The 14,674-nt window shown below is 48.6% G+C and overlaps 1 protein-coding gene and 1 long non-coding RNA gene across 2 annotated transcripts; both read left to right on the top strand.

Moving 5' to 3' along the window:
* The first annotated feature begins 7,045 nt into the window (after positions 1 to 7,045).
* LOC128490958 (uncharacterized) lies at positions 7,046 to 7,404 on the top strand. Its single transcript, XR_008353996.1, has 2 exons — positions 7,046 to 7,163; positions 7,360 to 7,404. It is a non-coding gene; the product is annotated as an uncharacterized LOC128490958 (long non-coding RNA).
* A 234-nt stretch (positions 7,405 to 7,638) lies between these two features.
* Positions 7,639 to 10,775, top strand: MEPCE (methylphosphate capping enzyme). Its single transcript, XM_053463107.1, has 4 exons — positions 7,639 to 8,956; positions 9,117 to 9,335; positions 9,628 to 9,754; positions 10,511 to 10,775. Exons 1-4 carry the CDS (start codon positions 7,706 to 7,708, stop codon positions 10,588 to 10,590), a joined length of 1,677 nt encoding a protein of 558 aa, XP_053319082.1. The 5' UTR covers positions 7,639 to 7,705; the 3' UTR covers positions 10,591 to 10,775.
* The last annotated feature ends 3,899 nt before the right edge of the window (positions 10,776 to 14,674 follow it).

Genomic DNA, 14,674 nt, shown 5'->3' with positions numbered 1-14,674 from the left:
TCGCCGTCATACTCCGCAGCGCTGTACAATGTGTGTTATTATTATTATTTATATATCGCCGTCATACTCCGCAGCGCTGTACAATGTGTGTTATTATTATTTATATATCGCCGTCATACTCCGCAGCGCTGTACAATGTGTGTTATTATTATTTATATATCGCCGTCATACTCCGCAGCGCTGTACAATGTGTTATTATTATTATTTATATATCGCCGTCATACTCCGCAGCGCTGTACAATGTGTTATTATTATTATTTATATATCGCCGTCATACTCCGCAGCGCTGTACAATGTGTGTTATTATTATTTATATATCACCGTCATACTCCGCAGCGCTGTACAATGTGTGTTATTATTATTTATATATCGCCGTCATACTCCGCAGCGCTGTACAATGTGTGTTATTATTATTATTTATATATCGCCGTCATACTCCGCAGCGCTGTACAATGTGTTATTATTATTTATATATCGCCGTCATACTCCGCAGCGCTGTACAATGTGTGTTATTATTATTTATATATCGCCGTCATACTCCGCAGCGCTGTACAATGTGTGTTATTATTATTTATATATCGCCGTCATACTCCGCAGCGCTGTACAATGTGTGTTATTATTATTTATATATCGCCGTCATACTCCGCAGCGCTGTACAATGTGTGTTATTATTATTATTTATATATCGCCGTCATACTCCGCAGCGCTGTACAATGTGTGTTATTATTTATATATCGCCGTCATACTCCGCAGCGCTGTACAATGTGTTATTATTTATATATCGCCGTCATACTCCGCAGCGCTGTACAATGTGTGTTATTATTATTTATATATCGCCGTCATACTCCGCAGCGCTGTACAATGTGTTATTATTATTATTTATATATCGCCGTCATAATCCGCAGCGCTGTACAATGTGTGTTATTATTATTTATATATCGCCGTCATACTCCGCAGCGCTGTACAATGTGTTATTATTATTTATATATCGCCGTCATACTCCGCAGCGCTGTACAATGTGTGTTATTATTATTTATATATCGCCGTCATACTCCGCAGCGCTGTACAATGTGTGTTATTATTATTTATATATCGCCGTCATACTCCGCAGCGCTGTACAATGTGTTATTATTATTTATATATCGCTGTCATACTCCGCAGCGCTGTACAATGTGTGTTATTATTATTATTTATATATCGCTGTCATACTCCGCAGCGCTGTACAATGTGTGTTATTATTATTTATATATCGCCGTCATACTCCGCAGCGCTGTACAATGTGTGTTATTATTATTATTTATATATCGCCGTCATACTCCGCAGCGCTGTACAATGTGTGTTATTATTATTATTTATATATCGCCGTCATACTCCGCAGCGCTGTACAATGTGTGTTATTATTATTTATATATCGCCGTCATACTCCGCAGCGCTGTACAATGTGTGTTATTATTATTTATATATCGCCGTCATACTCCGCAGCGCTGTACAATGTGTTATTATTATTATTTATATATCGCCGTCATACTCCGCAGCGCTGTACAATGTGTTATTATTATTATTTATATATCGCCGTCATACTCCGCAGCGCTGTACAATGTGTGTTATTATTATTTATATATCACCGTCATACTCCGCAGCGCTGTACAATGTGTGTTATTATTATTTATATATCGCCGTCATACTCCGCAGCGCTGTACAATGTGTGTTATTATTATTATTTATATATCGCCGTCATACTCCGCAGCGCTGTACAATGTGTATTATTATTATTTATATATCGCCGTCATACTCCGCAGCGCTGTACAATGTGTGTTATTATTATTTATATATCGCCGTCATACTCCGCAGCGCTGTACAATGTGTGTTATTATTATTTATATATCGCCGTCATACTCCGCAGCGCTGTACAATGTGTGTTATTATTATTATTTATATATCGCCGTCATACTCCGCAGCGCTGTACAATGTGTGTTATTATTTATATATCGCCGTCATACTCCGCAGCGCTGTACAATGTGTTATTATTATTTATATATCGCCGTCATACTCCGCAGCGCTGTACAATGTGTGTTATTATTATTTATATATCGCCGTCATACTCCGCAGTGCTGTACAATGTGTTATTATTATTTATATATCGCCGTCATACTCCGCGGCGCTGTACAATGTGTGTTATTATTATTATTTATATATCGCCGTCATACTCCGCAGCGCTGTACAATGTGTGTTATTATTATTATTTATATATCGCCGTCATACTCCGCAGCGCTGTACAATGTGTGTTATTATTATTATTTATATATCGCCGTCATACTCCGCAGCGCTGTACAATGTGTTATTATTATTATTTATATATCGCCGTCATACTCCGCAGCGCTGTACAATGTGTTATTATTATTATTTATATATCGCTGTCATACTCCGCAGCGCTGTACAATGTGTGTTATTATTATTTATATATCGCCGTCATACTCCGCAGCGCTGTACAATGTGTTATTATTATTATTTATATATCGCCGTCATACTCCGCAGCGCTGTACAATGTGTGTTATTATTATTATTTATATATCGCCGTCATACTCCGCAGCGCTGTACAATGTGTGTTATTATTATTTATATATCGCCGTCATACTCCGCAGCGCTGTACAATGTGTGTTATTATTATTATTTATATATCGCCGTCATACTCCGCAGCGCTGTACAATGTGTTATTATTATTTATATATCGCCATCATACTCCGCAGCGCTGTACAATGTGTGTTATTATTATTATTTATATATCGCCGTCATACTCCGCAGCGCTGTACAATGTGTTATTATTATTTATATATCGCCGTCATACTCCGCAGCGCTGTACAATGTGTTATTATTATTATTTATATATCGCCGTCATACTCCGTAGCGCTGTACAATGTGTGTTATTATTTATATATCGCTGTCATACTCCGCAGCGCTGTACAATGTGTGTTATTATTATTATTTATATATCGCCGTCATACTCTGTAGCGCTGTACAATGTGTGTTATTATTATTTATATATCGCCGTCATACTCCGTAGCGCTGTACAATGTGTGTTATTATTATTTATATATCACCGTCATACTCCGCAGCGCTGTACAATGTGTGTTATTATTATTATTTATATATCACCGTCATACTCCGCAGCGCTGTACAATGTGTGTTATTATTATTTATATATCGCCGTCATACTCCGCAGCGCTGTACAATGTGTGTTATTATTATTATTTATATATCGCCGTCATACTCCGCAGCGCTGTACAATGTGTGTTATTATTATTTATATATCGCCGTCATACTCCGCAGCGCTGTACAATGTGTGTTGTTATTTATATATCGCCGTCATACTCCGCAGCGCTGTACAATGTGTGTTATTATTATTTATATATCGCCGTCATACTCCGCAGCGCTGTACAATGTGTGTTATTATTATTATTTATATATCGCCGTCATACTCCGCAGCGCTGTACAATGTGTTATTATTATTATTTATATATCGCCGTCATACTCCGCAGCGCTGTACAATGTGTTATTATTATTATTTATATATCGCCGTCATACTCCGCAGAGCTGTACAATGTGTGTTATTATTATTTATATATCGCTGTCATACTCCGCAGCGCTGTACAATGTGTGTTATTATTATTATTTATATATCGCCGTCATACTCCGCAGCGCTGTACAATGTGTTATTATTATTTATATATCGCCGTCATACTCCGCAGCGCTGTACAATGTGTTATTATTATTTATATATCGCCGTCATACTCCGCAGCGCTGTACAATGTGTGTTATTATTTATATATCGCCGTCATACTCCGCAGAGCTGTACAATGTGTTATTATTATTATTTATATATCGCCGTCATACTCCGCAGCGCTGTACAATGTGTGTTATTATTATTTATATATCGCCGTCATACTCCGCAGCGCTGTACAATGTGTTATTATTATTTATATATCGCCGTCATACTCCGCAGCGCTGTACAATGTGTGTTATTATTATTTATATATCGCCGTCATACTCCGCAGCGCTGTACAATGTGTTATTATTATTTATATATCGCCGTCATACTCCGCAGCGCTGTACAATGTGTTATTATTATTATTTATATATCGCCGTCATACTCCGCAGCGCTGTACAATGTGTTATTATTATTATTTATATATCGCCGTCATACTCCGCAGCGCTGTACAATGTGTTATTATTATTATTTATATATCGCCGTCATACTCCGCAGCGCTGTACAATGTGTTATTATTATTTATATATCGCCGTCATACTCCGCAGCGCTGTACAATGTGTTATTATTATTATTTATATATCGCCGTCATACTCCGCAGCGCTGTACAATGTGTTATTATTATTATTTATATATCGCCGTCATACTCCGCAGCGCTGTACAATGTGTGTTATTATTATTTATATATCGCTGTCATACTCCGCAGCGCTGTACAATGTGTGTTATTATTATTATTTATATATCGCCGTCATACTCCGCAGCGCTGTACAATGTGTGTTATTATTATTATTTATATATCGCCGTCATACTCCGCAGCGCTGTACAATGTGTGTTGTTATTATTTATATATCGCCGTCATACTCCGCAGCGCTGTACAATGTGTGTTGTTATTATTTATATATCGCCGTCATACTCCGCAGCGCTGTACAATGTGTGTTATTATTATTTATATATCGCCGTCATACTCCGCAGCGCTGTACAATGTGTGTTATTATTATTTATATATCGCCGTCATACTCCGCAGCGCTGTACAATGTGTGTTATTATTATTTATATATCGCCGTCATACTCCGCAGCGCTGTACAATGTGTTATTATTATTTATATATCGCCGTCATACTCCGCAGCGCTGTACAATGTGTGTTATTATTATTTATATATCGCCGTCATACTCCGCAGCGCTGTACAATGTGTGTTATTATTATTTATATATCGCCGTCATACTCCGCAGCGCTGTACAATGTGTTATTATTATTATTTATATATCGCCGTCATACTCCGCAGCGCTGTACAATGTGTTATTATTATTATTTATATATCGCCGTCATATTCCGCAGCGCTGTACAATGTGTGTTATTATTATTATTTATATATCGCCGTCATACTCCGCAGCGCTGTACAATGTGTTATTATTATTTATATATCGCTGTCATACTCCGCAGCGCTGTACAATGTGTGTTATTATTATTATTTATATATCGCCGTCATACTCCGCAGCGCTGTACAATGTGTGTTATTATTATTATTTATATATCGCCGTCATACTCCGCAGCGCTGTACAATGTGTGTTGTTATTATTTATATATCGCCGTCATACTCCGCAGCGCTGTACAATGTGTGTTATTATTATTTATATATCGCCGTCATACTCCGCAGCGCTGTACAATGTGTTATTATTATTTATATATCGCCGTCATACTCCGCAGCGCTGTACAATGTGTGTTATTATTATTTATATATCGCCGTCATACTCCGCAGCGCTGTACAATGTGTGTTATTATTATTTATATATCGCCGTCATACTCCGCAGCGCTGTACAATGTGTTATTATTATTTATATATCGCCGTCATACTCCGCAGCGCTGTACAATGTGTTATTATTATTATTTATATATCGCCGTCATATTCCGCAGCGCTGTACAGTGGGTAGACAGGACATAACTAATAGCCCATAACCTAACAATTTGATTTACCGAAGTGAGGGAAGGAGGGTCCGGCTCAAACGAGCGTTAATCTCTCGGCGGTGCGCTCATTAAATGCTTCCCCACTTGCAATGATTTGTATTTGCTATAAGAACCCCCTCTGTAAAGGGGACATGTGTCTTGCTTACCTCTCTTACCCACTTAAAGAGCAAGCTCTTGGGCCAAAGAATATGTTATAGGATCCAAGGCTCCTGCCGGCTACCAGGGCCCAGTGCCTCAAGCAATATTCAGCCTTTACCAGTGGAGGGGGGCAGAGAGGTGCACACAGCCCCTCCACTGGGGCATATAGTGAGCAGTATACAGGCTCTGCACGGGGGGTACAGTGAGCGGTATATAACTCCTGCACCGGGGGGGGTAGATTGAGCAGTATATAACCCCTGCACGGGGGGGGGGCTGCATTGAGCAGTATATAACCCCTGCACCGGGGGGGCGCTACATTGAGCAGTATATAACCCCTGCACCGGGGAGGGGGCACTTTCCAATATGCGTCCCTGTTGTCGGGGCATTACAGCGAGCCCCATGCTGTGCGTGCGCTGGGGTATCTCCTACAGTTTCACACAAAGACTGAGGGAATGCGCTCCAGAATGCAAACTCAGCAGCCGCTCTAGGGGCATTTGTAATGAGTTCTGATAACTTTACATTGGGAGAGGCCCTGCGAGATTACCCAAGGCCCTGGCTTCCCTGAGCCGGATCCGGCTGCCCCACAGCACCATATGTTAGGGACTCAGCAGAGGCCTCACTCCTTCTGCCGCCATTTTAATTCTCCTCACGGAGGGACAGAGAAGCCAGCAACGACACCACAACGTGAAGACGGAGGGCGGGGCTTCACAACTACAACTCCCGGCCTCCTTCACGGCTATCGAAAGCCCCCTTGAGCATTTGGCCTGATAGTTGCCAGGTAACGGCCAGACTCCGCTCTTTCTTTAACTGCGAGATTTTTCTTGCCAGAGAATACGTAGAGTATTTGTAGGCCACATGGCGGTGCACAAAACGGATCACCTATAACGTACAGTGATAACAGGCCCGCTTCTGTCGGTTTATACCGATGATTGACACAGGAGCTGCTAAGGACAGCTAAAATACCGTTTTGGCTTCTCATTGGCTGGCTGGAAGGGAGTAGGTCCTCCTCTAGCTACTCTATGATTGGCTGAAGTCAACCATCAATACCCTGCACGTGACCCGTGTTTGCCTGGTCAGGGGGCGGGACAAAGACTAAAATGAGGAAGGAGGTTGGAAATAGGGCGGAGCATCAAGCTACTATATAAAGGCGCGCGCTTGCTGAAGTCACACACAGTCCCGCACACAATCTGATCGGCTTTAAGGTGCGCTGCGGGAGCAGGCGGGCTTGGGTCGCGCATGCGCTTTTTTGCGGAAAATAGGAGGTGGGGCTCGGGCGCAATGGTGGGCGTGATTGGCAGGGTATAAATAACCCTCTACCCCCTCCGTTTCTCTCACAGTTGAGTGGCCGCTGGAGGGGGCGGGTTTATCTGGCGTCGCTTCTCAAGCAGAACTTTCCCTGGCAGGTTACACGGGAGTACGGGTGGCCGCGCCTCCTCACGCGTGGACTGCCCGTTCAATGCGCGCTCATCAATAATTCATGTCCTCTCTTCCACAGGCCCTGCCCCTCTAACGGGTCCTGCCGACATTTCCGAGAAGAAAAGACCTTGCGAGGGGGCGTGTCCAGGCTGCGTGTGTGAGGATCCCGAGGCTCTGCGTGGGAGGAGTCTGTGCCGGTGCTTTCCTGGCAGAGTTTCTCGTGCAGGCAGTTGGGCACTTCCTGGATCTGGGGTTTTGGGACCAGCAGATACTCCATTATTTGCAGGATGCGGGCCCCTGAGCATCCAGCCCGCCCCCTTCTTTAAGTTATCCCCGTCAGTCAGTGTCACGGCACCGGATCCGTGGGGGGCTGGCCTCGCTCAGCCCTTATTCTTTCTCAGTTGACTGCTTGACCTCATGCACTCATGCAGGTTTTAGTAGAGATGTCCACCTCGGAGACCATGCAGCCCCCGGTGACGCCTGGAGACGGAGCTGGGGAAACTACCTTCCTGGCCCCGCTTGTGGAACCTCCTCCCCCACAAGATCCCCAACCTAAAGTTACAAAAGAAGCCTCTGAGCAGCCCCGGGCCCTGCGGAACGGCTTCCAAGGGAAAAGGCGGAACAGCTTCAATATTGGATTTAAGCACCCGGTCCCATTCAAAAGGCGGAGGCGAGTCAACTCTGACTGTGACCCGGTACTCCCGTCAAAGTTTCTGCTCGGCGGCAACATCTTCGATCCACTCAACCTTAACAGTCTGTTGGATGAGGAAGTCAACCGGGCCCTCAACGCAGAGACTCCGAAGTCCTCCCCTCTTCCATCTCGGAACAGAGATCCAGTTGAGATACTCATACCTAAAGACATCACTGACCCGTTGTGTCTCAATGCTGGCTCTGGGGATATGGAGCTCTTACTCTCCCCGCTCAAGAGCGGCCGGAAAAGACACAGGCATCGTCACCATCCGGCAAACGAAGGCCCTCCAAAGACATCTGGCCAAGATACAGAGCCCGCCCCAGAGGAGCCACAACCATACGAACTTAACACTGCCATAAACTGTCGGGATGAAGTCGTTCCTCTGCCGTCTTTGGAGAGTGAAGCTGCTGCAGCGGCGCCGCCAGCCTCCTCGTCGGCTACTGGCGGTTCTCGACATCGTAAACGCAGGAGGACATCAAGCAAATCGGAGGGGAGGCAAGGGAGCCCTGAGAGAATTAAGAGTGTGGTGGTGGGTGGGGGTAACTTTTCCTCAAGAGCTCAGTGCTCACGATCCCAGTCGGCGCCAAAGACAAAAAGTCGCTTCCAGTATGGCAACTACTGCCAGTACTACGGATACCGCAACCCGTGTAGGACTGAGGATGCGCGTGTGCGGGCCCTGCGGCCGGAGTGGTTCCGGGCCAAGTCGGTCTTGGACATTGGATGCAATGTAGGACACGTGACCCTCTGCGTGGCTAAGAGTCTGGGGCCTTCTCGCGTGGTAGGGCTGGACATTGATGCCTCGTTGGTGCGTGCCGCGCGGCAGAACATACGCCACTACTTGTCGGAGAACGCTAAGGGCGCTGCGGGATTCCCTGCGGCGTTGGTTTCTACGCGGGGCCCGATCTCTGCCCCCAGCCTCCCGCCGGACGAGGGCACGGAGGACGAAAAAAAGACAGACTTCCCCCACAATGTGGTATTTGTACAGGTGAGTGCCCCCCCCCTCGTCTCATGTCTGACCCTTCCGTCACTTTTCTCCTCCGTGTTTGGGTGAATAATACCCGAGCGTATCCACAGCCGGGCTCTTCTCCGCGCGGTTTGTCTTTATTGTGAACGTGTTAACGAGCCCCCCCCCCCCCCACGCACAGGGTAACTACGCGGTGGAGCGGGACGAGCTGGTGGAGGCGCAGCGTCCGGAGTACGACGTCATCCTGTGCCTCAGCGTCACCAAGTGGGTGCATCTGAACAGCGGCGACGACGGCCTCAAAAGGATGTTCCGGAGAATGTACCGGCATCTGAACCCCGGAGGGACGCTGGTCCTGGAGCCGCAGCCCTGGTCGTCCTACGGAAAGAGGAAGAAGCTAACCGTGAGTTGGGGGCGGCTTTCAATGTTTGGGGGCTGAGGGTGGGTTTTTGGGGGTTGAGGGTGGCTTTGAATGTTTGGGGGATGGGTTGGTTTTTGGGTGGGCTTGAATGTTTGGGGGGGGTCTGTAACTCGGTGTTCCTCGCTGGTGCGTAGTCGTGGCCCTCGCGTTCCGTCTCCATGTGGGGTGGTCTATCTGAATAATAGTGACCCCTGTCTGTTCCTGTCTGTTTGGGGGGGGGGATGGGGCAATTGCTTGGAACTCCAGGGGGTAACTATATGTTTTTTCTATCTAGGAAATAATCTACAAGAATTACTCTAAGATTTCCTTCAAGCCGGATCAGTTCACCTCGTACCTCATGTCTTCTGAAGTGGGATTCTCAAGTTACGAGCTCCTCGCCACCCCGCAGGCCCCGTCTAAAGGTGACCGTCCTCGCGTATTGCGTAGCGCGTGCGCGTCTGGTATTGCGTAGCGCGTGCGCGTCTGGTATTGCGTAGCGCGTGCACAGCGAGTCCTGCACCAGTTGGAAGACCCGTTTATATAAATAGGCTGTCAGCTTTTCCCCCGCCGTCGGCTTTGTGCAGAATCTCTGCAGCCTTGCGCTCGGTTGCGTTAAAACCCGGAGGCGTCGGCTTCCTCACAAAATCCCGGGGGCCGGAAAATGCTCCGAATTTATTCCGTCCCAGTCTGGGGTCCCGTAAAGAATACTTATCACTCTAACCAGCGCTCTGCGGCTTGGTAATAAATGAATAGGAGAAGCTGCAGCTCCAGAGCTGCAGCGCAGTGCCCCCTCCATGGTCCCCCAAGTAGCTGCAGCGATGGGGACAGTGTGAAAATGCAAAGAGCCCTTCCCCCACCCTGTGTATGCATGTAACGGTACCGTCCGCATGTTATATCCGTGATTAACATACCGGCAGGGAGGGGGAAGCAGTGACTCCCATCACTACAGCCGGTGCCCCCTCTAGCATTCAGTAGGGGCAGGCAGTATGTAAGGGTCTGGAGCGGGGTAAATACACTTCTCGGGGGGAGGTTTGGAGGTAACACTTGTTTGTTAGCGGCTCCACCGTCCTGTATGTGTCTGGCGTGTGGCAGACGCAATGCGTGTCCGGCGTGTGGCAGACGGTGTTCTGTTTTTATTAACCCTTTAATCGCCTGCTCATTGTCTCCTTTGTCGCCAGGTTTCCAGAGGCCAATCTACGCGTTTTATAAGAACAGCCCGGCTCCGCCGCCCAGCGCCGCCTCCCCGCAGAGGAAATAACCGCTTCGTTTGTACGCCGCCCTCCCCGCCATGACCCCGCTCTCCTCCTCTTATAATATATTTTATTTTGGGTTTTTTTTTTCTTGTGTAAAATTCTTTATTTTTTAAGAGAAATTGCATTTTTGGGGGTTTAAAGAGCTCTGTCTGTTTCTGGAATCTTTGCAGAATATAACTCGTTATTTCAGCGCTCGTCTCCTCTTATTTAATCCGGTTCGGGGGCTGGAGTGGGGTAATAAGCCTCCAGCGGTGGGGGTATTAAAGGGGCGCTGCAGCTGTTATGTGACCACTAATGCAGGCGAGAGCTTCGTGGCCCCTTTAAATGTTCATGGCATCCTGTTTAATGCTGGGGTGGTCTGCAGGACCCCCCTGCTGTTTTGCGCTTCAGCTCCGGTGCAGGAAAGGCCGTGCGCATGCTGAGAATATTCCTATTGCTTTCAATGTGAGTGTCTTCTTGCCACTGATTGGCTGCTTCAAACAGCCAATCGCAGACACGAATGGTCACACCCAGCGGGGCCAGATCCGCGTCGGACCCGACTCCTTCTTTTGGTGCTGCGACCCGGATGCCCCTTTAGGGTGGAAGTTGAGGAGCCCGTTAACCCTCGTTATCTCGTGGAGAAGTAAATGCCCCGAGCGTCAGCGTGTGCTCACCCATGACACGCGTGTGCGTCTGTAGGACTCCCAGCCAACCGGTTCATTCACTGGTAGCGGACATGGAAAGGTGTCCTGCCTTTAACCGGAGCAGGACTCTGAGTGTTAGCGTGATTGACGGAGCCGCTACACAGAAATGCAACGCCGCCCCCTCCTTCACATTCACACACGGCAGGGCCAGCCCCATTCTACGCCGCCGGCCAATCAGAAAAGGGACCTCGCGCAGGAACTCTCTTGCGCTCGACATGTATTGAGTATTAATGAGGTACCGTCACTCGCTGCTTTAAATCCCTCTAAATAATGCCATAGAGACAAAGAACTTCCCACCGGGAGAGAAGGTAATGAAGGGCCGCGTGCGTACCGGAACCAGAACCCACCCGGATTTACCACCCGGGGCCACCAAAGGCTGCTGGCCACTCGCCTCAGGGGTTCAAAGCGTTGATGATAACCGTGACAAAGAGTGCCGGCCCAATGTGCAGACTAGGGCCTGAACTGCATGCTGATTGGTGCAGGGGTTTTTTAATTATCAGAATGAGACTAATGTGCCACTTAACCCCACCCCCAGCTGCCTCTACTGGAAGCAGGATGCGTTCATCAGTACACATCTTGCACATGCGCAGCAGCACTTCCATGCTTACAGATCAATGTGAGTGACGGCAGCAGCAGCCAATCACATCTGTGCCATCCGAACACTGGGAGCTCAGCACATACAGACCGTTATAGAAGCCCTTCTAGCATGCGCAGAGGGTATGCTCCCTTCTCTGTCAGCCCTTTACCACTTATGGGAGATGAATTCCTGCAGCAGCTGGAGGGCAACAGTTTGGAGACCCCCTAACTAGAGGCTTCCAGGGGAGGAGTCTCATGTTCCACCCCCCTAACTAGAGGCTTCCAGGGGAGGAGTCTCATGTTCCACCCCCCTAACTAGAGGCTTCCAGGGGAGGAGTCTCATGTTCCACCCCCAATGAGGGTTTCTGAGCTCATTTCCATATTCCAGCGATATTATCATAATGGGGGGTGGGGAGATAAACAAGGCATCAGCCTAGAGAGATGACATAGACTGAAGTCTGAGAGGCTGGTAGATAAGTGGAACAGCTTCCCAGCAGAAGTGGTAGAGGGAATTTAAACATGCATGGGACGAGACCAACGACTGGTTAAGGTCTTCACGGCAGGAGAAAAGAGGGCCGGATTGGGGCCGATCTGCCGGTGTGTCCTGGGCTGATGAAATATTTTATTTACCCCATTGAAACTACAACGTCGAGGTTTATCGGGTGTCCCGGCCGGCCCTGTCACCTTCATATCACTTTAAAGCTTTATTCAGCAGGACGTTTCCCCACCTAAAGTCATCACCTGATCCTACCGAGGGGGGAACATCCTCCCAGCAGAAATGGTAGAGGGGAAAATACAAAGCACCTATCATGCTCATCCAGCCAGTAGGAAGCTGCTAATGAGAGGCCGTGTTATGTCACGTGAACAGTGACACGCCTCATGCTAAGCAAGATCATGGCTGCATTAAATGGGATTTGCAGGCCTAGATGGCATGGCGGACAACAACACCTATTAAGCTCAGCTGTAGGGCCGAGCTGTCAATCAACCCCCGAGGCGGCAGATATAAAGCGGAACAAACAGCAGCGGAGGCTCCGTCTCACTGAACGCGTATTTTATTTACTTTCACCTTCATCATGACAACGAGTGGCCTCTGATTACAGGAAGAAGTGCTGGGGGCGTCCGTCACCGGGGGGCATCCGTCACCGGGGGCTGCGGCACCGGGGGCTACGGCTGGGCGCCGGGAAAGGCTTGGGATAAAACGAGCAGCCGGCTCTGGAACTGCAACCACACCTGGGGAGGAAAAACAAACAAACATGGGGACACCGGCAGGGGAATGGGGCAGTCTCACTGCCTCCAGGAGAGAGGGCTAAGGTCACAGGGCCCCATGCCAACCCGCAGGGGGAGGGGCAGACCCCCGCGTCACCCCGCAGGGGGAGGGCCAGACCCCCGCATCACCCCGCAGGGGGAGGGGCAGACTCCCCGCGTCACCCCGCAGGGGGAGGGCCAGACTCCCCGCATCACCCCGCAGGGGGAGGGCCAGACCCCCCGCGTCACCCCGCAGGGGGAGGGGCAGACTCCCCGCGTCACCAGGCCGGTACCTGTGCCAGTTTCTCGGTGTCCCCTGTGCTCGCTCCCCATGCAGCCAGGTTCTTGTTGAGTTGACACAGAAGCTCCGTGGCCTCCTTTAGGTCCTGGGGACGGAGACAACGTCAGTACCGCCTGTCACAGTCACTCTGCGGGACAGACGCCGCGTGTTCATGTGTTCATGGGTGTAGTCGTGTGGCTGGTTGTTGTGTACTGTGTGGCGGTGTGTGTTGTGTGGCTGGTATATAATGTGTGTAGTTGGGTGTAGTCGTGTGGCTGATGGGCGTTGCGTATAATGTGTGTGGTCGTGTGGTAGTTGTGTATAATGTGTGTAGTCGTGTGGCCGGTGTGTGTAGTTGTGTGGCAGTCATGTGTAGTTGTGTGGCTGGTGTGTATAATATGTGTGTTGTGTGTAGTCGTGTGGCCGGTGGGTGTATCTGTGTGTGGCAGTCGTGTGGCTGGTGTGTATAATGTGTGTTGTGTGGCTGGTATGTGTAGTCGTGTCTATAGTGTGTGTAGTTGTGTGGCCGGTGGGTGTTGTGTGTGGCAGTCGTGTGTAGTTGTGTGGCTGGTGTGTATAATGTGTGTAGTCACGTGGCCGGTGTTGTTGTGTGGCTGGTGTGTGTATAATGTGTGTAGTCACGTGGCCGGTGTTGTTGTGTGGCCGGTGTGTGTATAATGCGTGTAGTCACGTGGCCGGTGTTGTTGTGTGGCCGGTGTGTGTATAATGCGTGTAGTCACGTGGCCGGTGTTGTTGTGTGGCTGGTGTGTGTATAATGCGTGTAGTCACGTGGCCGGTGTTGTTGTGTGGCCGGTGTGTGCATAATGCGTGTAGTCACGTGGCCGGTGGGTGTTGTTGTTGTGTTGCTGGTGTGTGTATTGTTGTTTTGAGTCTTTTCACCTCCCGGATTTTTTCGATGTGAATTTCCCGCAACTGCTCAAACTTCGCGGGATCCATGACAGCACCCAGCATGCACCACGACCGGAAACAGTGCCTGCTCCTGACAGACACCACGACCGGAAACAGTGTGCCCTGGCGTGTAATGCTTCATGGAGGAAGGCGGAAACTCGGAGAGAGCAGAGAAGAACCTCCGGCGCACAGCTACCAATCCATACTCCCCGGTGCCCTGCCACTCCATATCCCCCAACCACCTCTCCCCGGGACACGGTGCCCTGCCACTTCATATCCCCGGGACACGGTGCCCTGCCACTTCATATCCCCCAACCACCTCTCCCCGGGACACGGTGCCCTGCCACTTCATATCCCCCAACCACCTCTCCCCGGGACACGGTGCCCTGCCACTTC

Source organism: Spea bombifrons, chromosome 4 (assembly GCF_027358695.1).
Source record: "Spea bombifrons isolate aSpeBom1 chromosome 4, aSpeBom1.2.pri, whole genome shotgun sequence".
In the NCBI taxonomy this organism is placed as follows: domain Eukaryota; kingdom Metazoa; phylum Chordata; class Amphibia; order Anura; family Pelobatidae; genus Spea; species Spea bombifrons.
Note: the sequence above shows the minus strand (reverse complement) of the source record. Positions and strands in the feature narration are given on the sequence as shown.

What these genes read in the sequence shown, in the direction of transcription:
- MEPCE (XM_053463107.1), top strand. Translation starts at nt 7,706, where the DNA reads ATGCAGGTTTTAGTAGAGATGTCCACCTCGGAGACCATGCAGCCCCCG. An exon ending in ACAATGTGGTATTTGTACAG is followed by an intron (nt 8,957 to 9,116) that starts GTGAGTGCCCCC and finishes CCCCACGCACAG; the next exon opens with GGTAACTACGCGGTGGAGCG. An exon ending in CCCGCAGGCCCCGTCTAAAG is followed by an intron (nt 9,755 to 10,510) that starts GTGACCGTCCTC and finishes CTTTGTCGCCAG; the next exon opens with GTTTCCAGAGGCCAATCTAC.